The sequence below is a fragment of the Barbus barbus genome (assembly GCF_936440315.1).
Source record: "Barbus barbus genome assembly, chromosome: 3".
Taxonomy (NCBI): Eukaryota; Metazoa; Chordata; class Actinopteri; order Cypriniformes; family Cyprinidae; genus Barbus; species Barbus barbus.
The window spans coordinates 11,933,580-11,950,895 of NC_136731.1; the positions used below are offsets into that span (position 1 = coordinate 11,933,580).

General features: G+C 40.6%; 1 protein-coding gene across 1 annotated transcript in view; it reads right to left on the minus strand.

Annotated features, from left to right (window-relative positions):
• LOC306845381 (ethanolamine-phosphate cytidylyltransferase-like) overlaps positions 1-16,851 on the minus strand; it is a 31,657-nt gene extending 14,806 nt beyond the window's left edge. Inside the window, exons 1-2 of the mRNA XM_079378150.1 lie at positions 16,750-16,851; positions 16,565-16,667 (exon numbers count right to left, since the gene is read on the minus strand). Coding sequence (XP_079234276.1) covers positions 16,565-16,667; positions 16,750-16,849 — 203 coding nt within the window. The 5' untranslated portion in view covers positions 16,850-16,851. The remainder of the gene's footprint in view (positions 1-16,564; positions 16,668-16,749) is intronic.
• Positions 16,852-17,316: the final 465 nt, after the last annotated feature.

The following is a 17,316-nucleotide window of genomic DNA, read 5'->3' on the forward strand; positions in this document are numbered from 1 at the left end:
AACATTGTTTCATACTCGCTGTTAATCTGATTTCACCTGTAATAATATTAATAGATTCATAAAATGAGATCATTCAGAACCTTTCACTGATTCTTATGTTCCCAATTTATATTAATGTGCTTCCCAATCTCTCTAAGAAACTTTCCATACCATCTGAGTGCCTTTGAATGGAATTTTCAGTGTTTGACATTTATATTTGCACTACAAAAAATCGTTTGACATTTATATTTGCACTACAAATCATCCTGCACTGTTCCCCAACCAGCTGCTGACTCAAATGTCTCTCTTTGCACATGTACAGTATTTGTGAAGCATTCGTATAGTTTGTATTTTTTATCTTCTATTTTTTAGTTTGTATAGGGTAATATTTATGTGAAGCATTCGTATAGTTGTATTTTTTATCCTTTATTCTTTTAGTTTGTATAGGGTAAATACTTATAGTATACTTATAGTTAAATCTGTCAGTAGGTTAGTAGTGTATAGGTTTATAGTGTTTTTTACTTCATTGTTGTATGTCTGTATTCATGTAGCACCGTGGTCCTGCGAGACACGACATTTCGTTCCACTATATGTCCCCACTAATAGCTCTGGTTTGGCATTATTTTTAATCTTTGATGTCATTTAGGTATATGATGTCACTATAGTGAAAAAATTATATACTACAATATATTTGAAATACATTTATTTTGTGCTAAGCATATTACAAATACATTTACATATTCATGTACTTAATAAAAATACCCTGCAACTGTATACTTTATATTTTATTTATTTTATAAATATTTTTGTATACTAAACTGGTATACTTAAGGTCTTAAACAGCTAATTTTGTACTTAATGCACTTTAATTGTGTGGAAGTAGTGCTGAAGTGCAACTCAAGATATACTAAAGCATATCTGATTGTGCTAAAGTGAAATTATTCCAAGTATACTTCAGGTACACTTTAAATATCTTGCATTTAAAGACCAATATTATTCAAAGATCATACGATCCTCATCAATAGTGACATTAAATCACATTTTAGGCTTAATATTAAGAAATGTGCATTGTGTACAAGTAGTACTACAAATAAGGTTTATTTATAATTTTTATATCAGTAAGTCTCAAGCGATATGTCAGTAAATATGTTAAAAGATTTGAACTATACTTAATATGAAATAAATATATATATATATATATATATACCTACATACATATATACGTATATATATATATATATATATATATATATATATATATATATATATATTAGGGCCGGGACTCGATTAAAAAAATTAATCTAATTAATTAGAGGCTTTGTAATTAATTAATCGAAATTAATCGCATTTTAATCGCATATAAATATTTGACCTGAGAACAGTGAGAAGTAAGTTTTTTTTATATGGATTTTTAAATTTCCCATCCACAGGGCCAACCAAAGCGGTCTCATCAGCTTCTTTGTCCATGTTCACTGTGGTTTGTTTTTGGCTGTTTCTCAATATGTGTTCTTCAGCGATCTTGCGTCCTTGTGTTCTCGTTCTACGTCATCATTAACCGTCGAAGTTCAGTTCCAATTCTCAAGAACGCAAGTACAGAGGATGCATGAAAGTGCCCGGATATGTTCTTGAAACTGAGGATGCATGAGTGCAGACTTGAGAGAATCGAGCCGTTAGAAATCCCAGAAAACGCTGTGGGTGGCCGGTGTACGGAAGCCTGTAAGCTTTAAAGTCGCTCTCACAAATACTTAACGGCTCTTCAAGTTGAAAGTAAACATTTATCGTTTTGTTTTGGTTAATTTTAATAAAGTTATAAGACCCGGAGAAAGTCTGCATTTTTATTGGCATATTAAAATGAATTTTAACAGTAAAACATATAACGCTGTAAAATAAAACAATACAATTATATGAAAGTAATATCTATAATAGTATGAAATGTTTTAATAAGTTATGATATGACATTTTGTAATATTGATTGTTCATTGGCCGTTTCTTATGCTGAGACTATGCGGTCAGTTAAGCAGGAATGCAGTAAGTTACATCTCAATTCTCATAAGTGTGCGTTCTGTGTTCTCGCGTCCTTCCGAGTTCGTTCTTCCAAGGAAGCTTGCCAAGACTAGGGCTGGGTATCGTTCAAAAAATGTCGATATCGATACCGATACCTTGAGTTCGATACCGGTTCCTGAACGGTACTTTTTTCGATACCAGTTTTATAAAATCAGTTTTAATAAGATTACATTATCTGAAAAAACAATTTTTTTTAGCTTGTTGATATTTATACAGACTCAAAGCCTCATCTCCTGAGCCACTGCACAAAGGAACAAAATATATCCAACACAATAAATAAATAAATAATTTTAATAAAGTTCAAATTGTTTTCAGTTTACACATCTGTTAGGCTACGTTTTACATTAGTGTGTGTTCATTTTAAAACACATAGCTCAGACAGAATCATCATTTCTAGGTTGTTAAAGACTTCAAGAAATGTAAAACCTTCATCCACTTTCATAAGTGGGTGTTTTATTTTCTTTCACCATATGTTTTATTGTTATTAAATTGTGGTGTAGTATGTCTAATTATTTGAATGCATAAAAACAACTTAGTTTATTTAAATTTATTCTTAAAATAGCCTAATGAAATGTTTTATTTTTCCTCAGAAATTCTGTGTTCTGTATCTGGTTTTCAAATGAAGACATAAAACATTAATTTAATTTATCTTTAAATTATTGAAAATCAAAGTTTATTTATTTTGGCAAACAAAGGGAGGTTACTATTAAAATTAAAACATGGAATAACTGTTGTGTGATCATTACTAAAAAAAAAAAAGTTTTAATTTTAATAGTAGCAGTATGTACTGTCTGCTGAACAATATTAATACCGTTAATATTAAAACCGAACTTTTTTGACGGGTTGCCTGGAATACCTTTACAGTTCTGTGTGTATATGAGATGAGTTAGTTTTACTCGAATCAAACGGTAAAATGCTCATGAAGTGACTTTCAGAGCAGGTCTGGAGATGTTGTTCATGTCCTCATTTAGAGAGGCGGCAGACGCTGAAATGACCGCGAACGTCACGCGAGCTTCAGTCTGTGTATAATAAACAAACCGCGCGATTTAAAGAGCGGACTGCTCCGTGCGCTTTCGAAACGCTCTCGCGGAGGTCAAACACTGATCAATCTGCACGTCGCCGTTTCTAGTCAAACACAGCTAGTGATGCAGGCTTATTTGCTCACTGATGTGATGAGATTAACCCCTTAGGTATCGAAATTTGGTACCGAACGACAAGACGTTTTTCGATACTCGGTGGTATCGAGGCAATTCGGTCGGTGCCTAAAAAGTATCGACCTCGATACCCAGCCCTAGCCAAGACCGGTCTCCACGAACGCAAGTCCGTTCTGAAGCTAATTGGTGCTCCAGTATAATCGGTCCGCCGAAACTCATCCAGTGAGAAACGTTCCGCGGTGCAAAAATAAGTGCGATTAAAATGCGTTAAAAAAAATTAACGCGTTATTTTTGTGTAATTAATTAATCTAAATTAACGCGTTAAAGTCCCGGCCCTAATATATATATATATATATATATATATATATATATATATATATATATATATATATATATACACATATATATATATACATATACATATACATATATATATATATATATATATATATATATATATATATATATATTTATTTTTTTTTTTTACTGGGGATGCATTGAAAGTGACGTAGAATAAGAGTGTTAAGATGAACTTTTATATATTAACATGATGATGCCAACAACTAGCCAACGGCTTGATTCTGCTGTATCTTAAGTAGACAGGATTACAGCAACACTGGCCATGAGCATGAAATATTAATTACTGAAACTGGTGTGCACTTTGCAGGCACCCAAACGGCAACTGAGCTGGGAGAATGATATCACATGCAGAAACCAGCAGTGTTTGAAAGCCCTAGAAATTTGGTGACCTTGTGCATATATGGGGTGAATATGACAAAGCATGTCCTGTTATATTTCAAACCAAAATCAAGAGAAATAATGTAATATAATCTAAAAAATATATAATTACCTTTACTGTAACAATAAAAAAAACAGTATTTCAGCATTTATATATCATGATAGTATTTGTTGTACTGCCTGGAATGTACGGTGATGTAGATTAAAGTAATTATATTTCAGTATTTTTTGTACAACATATCTTTATTGAGTTTTTACAACGTTAAAAAAAAACACCATTCCCCAGAACATATCCCAGGCAGGTAAAAAAAAAACCACCTTCTTACAATCCATAACTTCACACATCTAAAGCTTCTTCAATATCTACATTTTTAACAAAGTCTAAAAACACTTCCCAGATATAAAAACTTCAAAGGGTTTTCTTCTTATTACATATGTAAGCTTTTCAAGAGCCAAACATCTTAAGTTTTTGGTATTTTTCCAGCACAGGGCAATAGAACGTCTTGCTTGTAATAGACACAAATCCACCAGCTTTCTTTCTTTAGTGGACAAAGAGCAATTGTCTTTAGACATAATAAACACATTGCAGGACATAGAGGAATTGGAGGGAAGTAAATTGAGAAACATATTGAGTCACCCCAACCCAAAACTACTGCACCTCCTCACATTCCCACAATATTTCAGTATTTTACAGTATTATAGTAATGAGAGTCTAATGAGGATCATTATAGTGTATAACATAAATTTATAGTGTATAACAAAAAAAAGTGTAACATCTATATTATGGTAACGTGAATGGGGGCACAACTAATCATCATAGTTTGTTTGTTTTTTGGAGAGTGTGGAGATGTTTTAATGCTTTTTCTTCACTGTGTGATTCTCAGTTAAACACATGCTAATATATATGTAAGATTTAGTGACTGATTGACTCATTGTCAGCTGATCAGACCTGCCTACCAATCATGGTATGTGGTTGCTGCAAGGGTCATTTATTCTTCTGAGGTCAATCAAACCCTGTTAAATCACTTGGTTCTCTGTACGGCTGCATTAACACAGCTGTCACGAGATACACAACATTGCTCTTCACTTGATCTTAATCAAATAACATGCTTTTTATATTTGTCTTCATGAAGGCTTTCACTGTCAAAGTGGAATCCACACTCTTTATGCTGACTAAGTGCTGACCATTGCTCAACATGGACTTAACGCATTCTTGTGCTGAAAACATTACGTCCTCCTGCCCTATGCCCTGGTCAGAACATGTCAGGGAGGGATTACATGACATTTTATTGTGAATGGACTTTAGCATCTTGACAATTCAGGATTAGTGATTACACTTTCACCTAGAACCTGCACAACAATATTCACCTAAATTTTCACTGGAGGTAAAATGGATATTATATTTGGAATGCTAGAGAACAACATTGGTAGGCCATCGGACTGCCCATCTTAGTGTTGACCCTACTTCATCTCTGATTCTATTTCTCAGATTTCTCTTCTAACCCAGTTGCTAGTTTGGACTGTCTCATTATTAATGACTGGTTTGCCACTGACTTTGATCCAAATGTAAGGATGGCACTGAGGCAGAACTGGAATCCATTCGCAGAAGTTTATTAAAAGGATTTGCAGTAGACAGCAACGTCAAGTCGGGCAAAGGGTCAAAACCAGAGTAACAGTTAAATCCGTTGACCAACACAGGGGCAATCCAAAAGACGAGAGTCAGGAAGCAGGCAGAGGGCTCAAACACAAACATCCGTCCAATCAGATAAACAGAGCAAAGGAGCAAATCCAGGAAATCAGAAGTCGAAATAATCAAGGCAGGTAAACTGGCAATACTTCGCAATCTGCCATGTGCTCAGTATCCGTCTTATAAAGTCACCAAACAGGAAGTGTCAGTAGAGGAAGCGGCATGCAGTCAGTACTCGAGTGAGGGCTCCGTCTAACCCCCCCCCCCCCCGGAGCACCTCCTACATACCTCCTGGGGCTCTACGTGGCTGTCCCCGTGGTCTGGATGCTGGTCGATCGGGTCCGGCTCTGTGAAACTCCTCAATAAGAGAGGGATCCAGAATGTCACGGGTGGCTACCCAGGACCTCTCCTCAGGCCCGTAGCCCTCCCAGTCCACCAGTTATTGGAGCGGACCCCTTCTCCTCCTTGAATCCAGCAACATGTTCACCTTGTAAGTGGGGTTCCCATCAATGTCCAAGGGTGGTAGTTGCTCTAGGATTTCGGCCCCGGGGTTAGCATCCGGGTGGACCGTTTTGAGGAGGGAAACATGAAAGGAAGAAGAGATCCGATAGTTAGTAGGAAGCTCAAGCTGGTAAGTGACCTCATTAATACGTTTGAGAATCTTAAAAGGGCCAACATACCTAGGGCTGAGCTTCCTGCTGGGCAGCCACAACTTGATGTCCCTCGTGGAGAGCCAGACCCGTTGTCCTGGTTGGTAGGGAGGGTGTGGACGCCGTCGCCTGTTTGCCTGGAATTCCTGTATTTGTACAGCCCGTGAGCGGACGTGAGCGCTGTCCCACACCATCTCACTAAGCTTTATCCACTCGTCCACAGCAGGGACTGAAGAAGGTTCACCAGACCATGGGAACAAGGGGGGTTGAAACTCCAGGACACACTGAATGGGGGTTAGACCTGTAGAAGAGTGAGTTAGGGAGTTTTGGGCATATTCCGCCCAAGGTAAGAATTCTGACCATCGGTGTTGTTCGCGGCTGCAGTAGGTGCGTAAGTACCTGCCAATCTCCTGATTGAGGCATTCCACCTGACCGTTAGATTGTGGGTGGTACCCTGACGTGAGACTCACATTGATATCAAGGTGTTTGCAGAACGCTCTCCAAACTTGGGATGTAAATTGGGTGCCTCGGTCGCTGACGATATCCTCTGGTAGGCCATAAACTCGTAAGACGTGGTTAAACAAAGCTAGCACTGTTTCCATAGATGTGGGTAGACCCTTTAGGGGAATAAGCTGGCAGGACTTTGAGAATCGGTCGATGATAACCAGTATAGTAGTAAAGCCATCGGAGGGGGGTAGGTCGTTTACAAAGTCAATGGAGAAGTGAGACCAGGGACGTTGTGGTATGGGAAGTGGGTGGAGGAGACCAGATGGTAATTCCTTGGGTGTCTTGGATTGTGCACAGACTTGACAAGCTTTGATGTAAGTGGTGATATCTTTGGTCCTGGATTGCCACCAGAAGGAGTTTTGTACGAGGCGGAGGGTATGAGAGATCCCAGGATGACCCGTGCTGATAGAAGTGTGGACCCATTGCATGATACGTGGCCGCATGTCGTGAGGGACGTATTGTTTGTTTGGGGGGCAGTTATTTGGAGTTGGTTCATTCTGTTTGGCTCTTTGTAGCTCCTCCATAATATCCCAGGTTACAGGAGCTATGACCACGCAGGAAGGAAGGATAGGTTCTGGGGATGAGCTCTCGGGATATGGGTTGTACCGCCTGGAAAGTGCATCCGCCTTACTGTTCTTGCTGCCTGGCCGATAAGTGACTGTGAATTGAAATCGAGTGAAGAATAGGGCCCATCAAGCTTGCCGTGGATTGAGTCGTTTGGCGTTCTTAATGTACTCCAGATTCTTATGGTCAGTGATAACTTGAAATGGATGAATAGCGCCCTCAAGCCAATGTCTCCACTCTTCCATGGCGGCGTTCATGGAAAGAAGTTCCTTATTGCTCACATCATAATTTTGCTCTGCTGCCGTTAGCTTCCTTGAGAAGAATGCACAGGGGAACAGCTTGCCTGGTTGACCACCATGGTTGTGATAAGACCGCTCCGATTCCACAGTCCGAGGCATCGACTTCTACCATGAAGGGCAAGCTGGGATCAGGATGTTTCAAGATGGGTGCAGTCGTGAATCTTTCCTTCGGTGACATGAAGGCCTTTGTGGAATCCTCTGTCCATTGTAACTTCTTGAGGTTATTTTTGAGAAGGGTGGTTAAAGGAGCTGAGACCAGGCTATAATTTCGAATGAAGCGTCGATAGAAGTTGGCAAAACCAAGGAATCGTTGGAGTTCCCTGATAGTGTTTGGTTGTGGCCATACAGTGACTGCTTTGACTTTGGTCTCATCCATCTTTACTCCTTTGTGGCTGATGTGGTATCCCAATAAAATTGTTTGTATGACGTGAAACTCACATTTCTCTGCTTTGACGTATAGCTGTTTTTCAAGGAGTCATTTGAGGACAGTTCTCACATGGGTGATGTGTTCCTTCTCAGTCTTGGAGTATATCAAGATGTCGCCAATGTAAGCTATCACATATTGGTTAAGCAGGTCTCGGAAAATCTCATTGATGTATTCCTCCATGGCCTGACTCTCTGTTCTTGACAGTGGGTAGACCTTGCTCTTGGGTGGTATGGCATTGGGAAGTAGATCGATGGCGCAGTCCCACGGACAGTGGGGTGGCAGTTGTGTGGCTCTGGACTTGCTGAACACCTCTGATAGATTGTTATAACAAGAAGGGATGTTTACTGTCTTATGGGTCTTGGGGCTTTCAATACTGGTAGTGATACATGGTAGGGGCTGAGCAGTCAAACAGTGATGGAAGCAGAAAGATGACCAGCAACGAAGCTCACCACAATGCCAGAAGATGTCAGGGTCATGCGTAGAGAGCCAGGGATGTCCGATAATTACTTCATGGTGGGATGAGTTGACCACATACGGGGTTATGGATTCTTGATGAAAAAGGCAGATGGTCATAGTAAGAGTTTTGGTTCTTTGAGTGATGCCTTCTCCGATGAGGCTGTTGTCAATGGCTTTGATTTGTATAGGAGGACTGCAAGGTTGAGTGGGAAAATTATATTTCTTGAGGAGGCTGCTACTGATTAAATTACGGGCTGCACGATCATTGCTGTAAGTTTAATAAAAGCATTATCAGTCTTGAGGGAAACAGGAAGCAGAAGCAACTTATTATGTAGAAGAAAGTAATGGTCAATATTTACTGTTTGTGTAGTTTGGCGCTTGTGGGGACATCCGGAACAGCGGTGACCTGTCTCGCCACAGTAGAAAGCATAACTGAAGTTGTCGACGTCGGATTCTTTCTTCTTCAGGTAATTTAGTTCTACCAAGTTGCATGGGCTCGTTACTGGGAGTGGCTTCAATGGGCTGAATACTTTGGGTTGAAATCAATGGTTCATATCGAGCTCCTCTGTTGACTCTTCATTTACGGGGCTTGTCTCGTTAGGTTATCAATCTTTATGGTGAGTGTTACAAAGTCTGGGAACGAAAGATCCTCCCCCTTGCAAGCTAGTTTGGTCTGGAGTTCATGGGCGAGGCCTTGTTGGAAAATAGCTTTGAGAGATACATCATTAAATCCACTTTGAGCAGCAAAAGTGCGGAATTCAACAGCATAATCAGCAGCAGTGCGGGTCCCTTGCGTTGTATGCAGAGTTTGTTTTGTTACGCTCTTGCCTCCAGCGGGATATTCAAAAACCTCCCTAAGTTGTTGGATGAAGTAATCGACGGAGATTCTCAAACGTCAGTCGGTGTCCCAAACTGCAGCTGCCCAATCGATCGCTTTTCCAGTCAGCAAGGTAATTAGAAAAGCACATTTATCCATTTCAGACGCAAACTTATCCCCTTGGTGATTTAGATAAATTTCTACTTGACGAAGAAAGCCTCTACAATGCTCAGTGGATCCATTAAACTTATCGGGAAGAGCAAGGCTTATCGTCTTCGGCGTCGGGGAGGGAAGTGATCGGATGTAGTGAGTCAGGTGTTCATTGACTGACTGAAGATTAACGAGTTGTTCCTGGTAGCCCTTTAACAGTTCATTTTGGTAAGCAAACGTCGTCTGCAAATTTGAAACATCTGCTGGATTTATCGTAGGCGAAGTATTCTGTAAGGATGGCGCTGAGACAGACCTGGAATCAATTTGCATAAGTTTATTAAAAGGATTTGCAGTAGACAGAAACGTCAAGTCAGGCAAAGGGTCAAAACCAAAGTAACAGTTGAATCCGTTGACCAACACAGGGGCAATCCAAAAACGAGAGTCAGGAGGCAGGCAGAGGGCTCAAACACAAACAATCAGATAAACAGAGCAAAGGGGCAAATCCAGGAAATCAGAAGTCGGAATAATCAGGCAGAGTAATACACAGAAAGTCAGTCAGAAAATAACAATGGAAAACGCTCGGTAAGGCAGGTAAACTGGCAATACTTTGCAATCAGCCATGTGCTCAGTATCCGGCTAATTGGATTGGATTGGATTCAATTTATTGTCATTGCACATGTAGGTACAAGGCAACGAAATGCAATAAAGAAGAAGAAATACAGCATAACATGAGGAAAGAGAGGAGAAAAAAAATTGTCCTCACACTACGCTCCTGAACGAGAGTGCAGTGTGAGAACAGACAAAAACCTCAGCATAGAGCACAGTCAACACAGGAACATAACTTGCATAGTAATCCTAGTTCAGACGAAACAGCCATCCGGCCAGCAGCCATTACAGCGCAAACACACAGACCCGTTATCAACTGACAGGATGAAGCGACGAAGGCGTGGGATGGGGGTAGGGAGGTGTATGAGTGTGTGTATGTGTAAGTTCGTGTGAGTTTGTATGCCTTGAAATCCGTTTCGCCAGCACTCCAAACCAGTCGACTCAGTTCGCAGGTTGTGATGCGACATAGCAATTGCCATGGAAACGACCTTGAACAGAGCACAAGCGCCCGACAATAACAAGGTGTTTGATGGGGGGAGGGAAGAAAGAGCGTCTCCCTGCAGTATTCACAGGAGAGTTGATACCAGAGCGGCCTTGCCAAGCCGTTCTGTTGTGGGAAGCCGGAAAGAGATAAGATTGTTTTGTCTTTGGGCGAACAGCTGTCTTCCAGTTTCACAGCTATTCTCATTGTCCATTCTGATCTCCTTGTCCATCAATTTTCCTTTCCAAAGCCGAGAGCTTAGCCGTGATCGAATCCATATTGCGGTTAATCGTCTCTGTTTCAGAGGCGACCGCTCTGCCTACAGCCTCAATCATGACGGGCAGCCTTGAGAGGTTTTGGATAGCCAGTCCTGTCTCCTTAATTTTCCGATAGTTTAGGGCAACGCCTAATCCAAATAGCAGAAACCCAGTTATCATGGTTCCGAATAAGATGTCTTCAATGTCCTCCACGGAGAGAGCCGCCAGACACACGACCCGCCATCTCTCCCATGCGTCCATCGTGTAGCCAGCAGCAAACGTCCCAGCGGGACATTCCGGTTCTCCAGATCCCGCTTTCCTAGTCGAGAAGATGGTGTCAATTGCGTTAAGAGACCAGTTGATCAGATCCATAATTTCGGTTTTGTAAATAGTGCAGCGAGAGTCTCTTAAGAAGGACAGGACAATACTAGAGAGCAAGCAGGGAAGTTCAGGATAGGGAGGGAGGGAAGAAAAATGCGACCGCCTTCGAACAGAGCCAAACGAGAAAACTAATAAAGTCCAAACAGGAAGTGTCAGTAGAGGAAGCAGAGAGAGTGGCATGCAGTCAGTACTCGGGCGAGGGCTCCCTCTGCTGGTTTGGTGTTACACCAAATTTGCACTTTGGTGTTTTAACTGCATCGCTCATTCTGACCCCTTTTTTCCTTCATCTTCTGAATAGGCTCGGTTGCTGTCTGGACTGCTTCCATGGGCTTGGACCTTTGCCTGGCTTTCAAGACCCCTTTGATTTGGCCTTGCTGTTGAAGTTCTGCTCAGAACTCTGACTTTTCAGTTATTATTTGTCAGTAAAGTAAAGTATAGGTTCAGCATGTATCTGCTCTTGGGTCCTTTTTTTCCTTAAATACTGGTATTGCTATGCAGGTGGTTGGTGGTTGCTTTCTGGCCCAAGCCAATAAAGTCAAACCCCATTGTGGTCTTTGTGATATTGTGGCCTCTGATTTGGGTTCCTTCTTTAATGTAACGATATGGGATTCTCCCTTTTTATTGTCAATCAAGTACAAAGTCCAATCAATTAGAAAGTAATTCTGTCAGGGTGCCAATGTTGCCAACACCCAGACAAGCTTAAAGCAACAAGCATGTTGCCAATACCCAAATTAGAGCTTAATGCAACATGCATATTGCCAAGAATTGGCAAAATCTAATGTTGCCAATTGTTGTTTTAAAGAAACAAGCATGTTAAACATAGTAACCAAACAAACCTAAGCAATGAGCTGCTTATACCTGAATAAAGCAACGAGGACAACAGTAAAAGTTGACTAAAGCCTGGAATACACTACGCAATTTTTTCCCCGATTTTACAGCCTGAAGAACTTTGCGCTAGTTGAGGAAAGTCAGAGCCAGTCTGCAGATTACAGCTGACAGATTCCACAGAAAATCGCGCAGTGTATGCTGGTCACAGACTTTTTGTCTCAGACTTTAATTCTATCCAGTCAGAGAATATCAAACATGTTTGATATTTTCAGCCGATTTTAGAATGCATATGTTTTCATTTATCATGCGTCTCCTAGCAACAGGGTGCACGTTTCTGCTTGAATTCTTTGTGATCAGAACAACTTTTTCTGGTAGTGATCACTTCAGTTGCATAGTGTATGATGCCCAGTTTTCCTTTGTCACTATTTACAAAGTTGGTAAGTGTATGATGCCTAGTGTTTTAAAAATCTGTTCAGATTTTAAAAGTCGTGTAGCGTATTCCACCCTTTAGCTGCATTGACGACACATTTGGAGATGGAAGGAGGGTGAATATTAGACAGATGTGACAAGGAAGCTTTGATCTTCCTCTGGAGCATGCAGGGAGCGCTGACTAGGTCTGAATCTTGCTTTTGAGTGCACGGTCACATTAGCGAAACTCTACGAAATTTCCAAACCAAGCAGTTAATATTAGTCAACGTAGCAAATTCCCATGGTATTAAATATATATATAGGGCACAATTATCAAATACTATGATAGGTGTCATATTCCTATATAGGAAGACATGGATCAGCTGAGCTATAGCTGATGTGAGCTTGACTAACGTGACCTGCCAGAACTGATACTATGCTTGATTACTGTAGTATAATTCTCTTCAACATGATTCTGCAGATGCCTGATTCTGATAATGCACGGCCCCATGTTGCAAGGATCTGTACACAATTCCTAGAAGCCGAAAACATCCCAGTTCTTGCATGGCCAGCATACTCACCGGACATGTCACCCATTGAGCATGTTTGTTCTGGATTGGCGTATACGACAGCGTGTTCCAGTTCCTGCTAATATCCAGCAACTTCGCACAGCCATTGAAGAGGAGTGGACCAACATTCCACAGGCCACAATCAACAACCTGATCAACTCTATGCAAAGGAGATGTGTTGCACTGCGTGAGGCCAATTGTGGTCATACCAGATACTGACTGGTTTTCGGACCACCCCAATACAGTAATACTGCACATTTTAGAGTGGCCTTTTATTGTGGCCAGCCTAAGGCACAACTGTGCAATGATCATGCTGTCTAATCAGCATCTTGATATGCCACACCTGTGAGGTGGATGGATTATCTCGGCAAAGGAGAAGTGCTCACTAACACAGATTTAGACAGATTTGTGAAAAATATTTGAGAGAAATAGGCCTTTTGTGTACATAGAAAAAGTCTTAGATCTTTGAGTTCAGCTAATAAGGACACACTAAGACTAATATGAAAGAGTAAGCATGAAGCAAGACACAAAAACACAACTAAACAAGACATAAATCCTGACACTACACCCGTTCTCCCACAAGGCACATCTTCAAGCTGTCAACAACAGTACAACTGTGGATGGTGGGAGGGGGCTTTGGAGGCAGACAGAAGTGAAACATCAAATGAAGACGTAAGGTAGACGAAGGACCAGGAACAGGAGGAGCCAGGGAAGGCGAACACAATGCTGATGTTCTGTCGATTTGTGCTACCCAGTCAGATATTGCTACCTCCCATTAAAACAGTAGGTAGTATAATTTGACAATGAAAAATGCTACCTGTCACATTATGGTTTATTAACATCTACATCTACACCTACCCCAACCCTAAACCTACCCTTACAGTAATGCAAATACAGTAATTATGTGTTATTCACAGTTTTGGCTAGCTGTACAGCTACAACCGGAAACTAATTATAAATACATGGCAGGGGGGTGACGTAGGTCCAAGGTGTAGCCGAAGGGGCGCGGGTGTGATGAAAGACCATGGCAGAGCACAGGGAGTGCAGAGCCAAGGTGGAGCCAACAGGCTGACATGCCAAGGTGGAGGAACAAACCCTTGGAGCTGGTTCCAGAAGAGCTCTTTCAGGGTCTCATCATCCTATTGTGCCTCATTGTAAAGTTGTAGATAGCCCTCCACATATTCCTCCAGTAACCGGCCGTTCTGGAGAAAGCACTCTTCTTCATCAATTGTGGATATTTCATCTGTCACATATAATGTGGATTCAAGAAGATGCTTGACGCAAAATGATAAGCAGGTTAAGGAACTAAGAAGACTTTTATGGACACACTAAGACTAAAATGAAAGAGTAATAATTAAACCAAGACATTCAAACAAAAATGCAATTAAACAAGACATTATCTTGACAGCAATACTGCCTCCATATTCTTCCTCTATATCACACATTCAACGATATAAACAGTGTATGTTTCAAATGTTTTAAATAATCATTTAGTTTTTACAATTTAACAATTTTTTATTGTGCAAATCCAATAATGTAAATTTAATGGTGCATTAAGGCATTATGAGAACTAACAGGTATTCGCTCCATTCACTCCATAAACTATTGAACATTTGTTAAGTATTTGAGAGAAGGCATCTTGAAGGCACCTGATGACCAAATTAAAAGAAATTTGAAAACGAAAAAAAAAAATCAAGTATGCCCAGAGCGGTTTGTGTTCACAACACACATTTATAGCAAACCATACCAACATCTGAAAGTCAACTATACTCAGACCACCTCCCAGCCACCTTAAAGCAAACTTTGGGTCTGTTCACTTTAAAGGGGTCATTATTTGGAGTGTTCACATACGCACCAAAAATCCAGTGAACTGTGTTCAGCCCCCTGAATAGGACCGAGAGTGAAAACACACAAACAGCTCACAGTCCAGAGAGAGAAATGCTCACTCTCCAAAGCCTCAAACTCAACATTGGATCCCCAGGACCCTGACACATGTGGTGCCTCAGCAACCACAGAACCCGAGCAACTAGGGACAGACTATCTTCCTTCTTTTTTTGAAAAGAAGGTAAGTTTCAAGTGATGCACTTTCAATTTAAACTTACGTGCTGTTGTGTGCAGTTTAACGAGCCATTCAGTGAAGCTTGAGCACAACCAAAGCCTAAACACTCACACGCATTTACTATGAGTGTCATCAGCCAATGAATGAACTGCTGTGATTCTATACAGATGCTTCAGACAATTGTCACACCTGGAGGGGGCTCCCATAGCATCAGTTACTGATGCAACATGAAGTGATACCTATAAAATAAAAACAGTAGTGCAGCCAGTAGCATCATGAGCTGAGGCACCGGCTGACTGTGACATTCTCTTGTTATGTAGTAGAGGGTTTTATGGGAAGAACAGGCAGGTGTGGGCTGAGCGCACTGTTTACACTGCCTCTCTTTGGTAGTTCACTCCACTGTCTAATATTCTGGCATCCCAAACATTCTGCAACATTTGAAAAAAACACCATCACACAGGCGGACAGAAATGGCTGGAATTCTGAAAGAGAAAGGCTCTATAATCCTGTTCATCATGCACATGAATCACCAAACACATTTTCAGTCAAATGAACTCACAAACTCTGATACTTAATCAGACAAAGCCTGCTTTTAGAGAGAAATGTCTATCAACTCATCTCTGTTATGCGTTGCTGATCGTAGGAGGCAGGAAGACGAGGGATTCAGGATAATGAGGTTCTTTTAATCGTGCAAACGTATTAACACCAGAAATAACAGCATAAACATAACTTTAATTTGAGACTCGACAAAGAGGATTGCTGAACTCAAGGCTTATAAAGAACACAAACTAATGAGGAAACAAGATGATTAATACAAGACAGGTGAAAGGAATAAACGATGATTAACTAATGACAGGAAACCGACCAAATAAGGACAAACAGGAACTAAACAGAAACTAAACCATGACAATCTCTCAAGGCTGATAACCCCAACTCATAAAGTAGAAAAAATGGCAAGCCTGTTGGCACGCCATACATTTGTTAAAGTGTAAGTCATCCCTGCTCAGTGAATTACATGTGCTAGTGTGAAATAACAGACGGATTCTGAAGGTGGACAGTGTTTTTTTTTTTCAGTCTGCAGCTTTTAGTTACGTTAGAACTCTGTATGTGTTGTAGGCCTATAATTATCACAACAAATAGCCTAATATTTTAAGCATAATCATTATTATTGTTTTTGTGTTATTTACCACAAATATGCATCTGTAGACATGCTCTTATATTCATATAATAAGTAATACAATATAGCCTAGTATGAATAAAAATTCATAATTTTTAGTAACAGTGGTCGTAATATTTACGGAAGCAATCAAAACTTCTTAAGCATTCGATGATATAAAGACTTTATATTAGATGTGGTGCATTGCTGTGGCTGTCAAGTCTATAGCCCGTCACATTATCTCATTTAAATGTAAGCAGAGCTCTCTAGTCGTGGGATATTGTTTTTATGCCAATGCGGTAAAAATGCATTCCAGCGTGCACTCACCATCCATCGCACCAGACGCGGACAGTACGCCTCCTCTTCTCCGGACTGCAAGCTGCGGAGGTCGGAGCGCTGCTCACATGATGCCCGTTCATTTTATACACCCCTATTTACAAGCACAAAGCACAAAGCAAAGTCAAATCTCTGATATTCACTGGTATTCAGTGCGTTTTACAGGACTGGAAAACCTTTGTCCTTTTCCAGGATAGCCGGCTTCTGCGTTAAATGAAGGTGAAGTTCTAATGTGGGACAACGCCTCCTCTGCCGGCCAGCAAAATTACGAATCATACTACAGTGAAGGCTTACTCATGAATATTAGTGATGTAAGATGACGTTTGGTCCGTGGACTTAATTCATTTGCTGAAAGGCTAAGAGGTGTTCGTGCTTCTGGGCAAATGAAGTGAAAGCAAACCAACATACGCTGCAAAGCTTCTTTCTCAGTGAGAGAAAGTTGGTTAATGCAATTTTAAGAGCAAAGCTTGCCAACATGAAAGATGTTTCTTTCTCATGAAATGAAATGTTATTTGCTATGCAGAAAGACAGTTTTCAATGTGTTAGAAGTTCTATGCACAGAAAGTAATGTTAGAGCTTCAATAAGTTAGGGTATGAACGAATCATATTGGTCATTGGTCATGGCTCATGGATATTAATTAGTTCGCGTGCTTTACGCCTCATGAAGCAACGCCAGCACGATGCTTTTGGGAAACGAAGCCCCGGGTTAACATTCATAGTCTGCACCTTTGCCATAGCAGGAT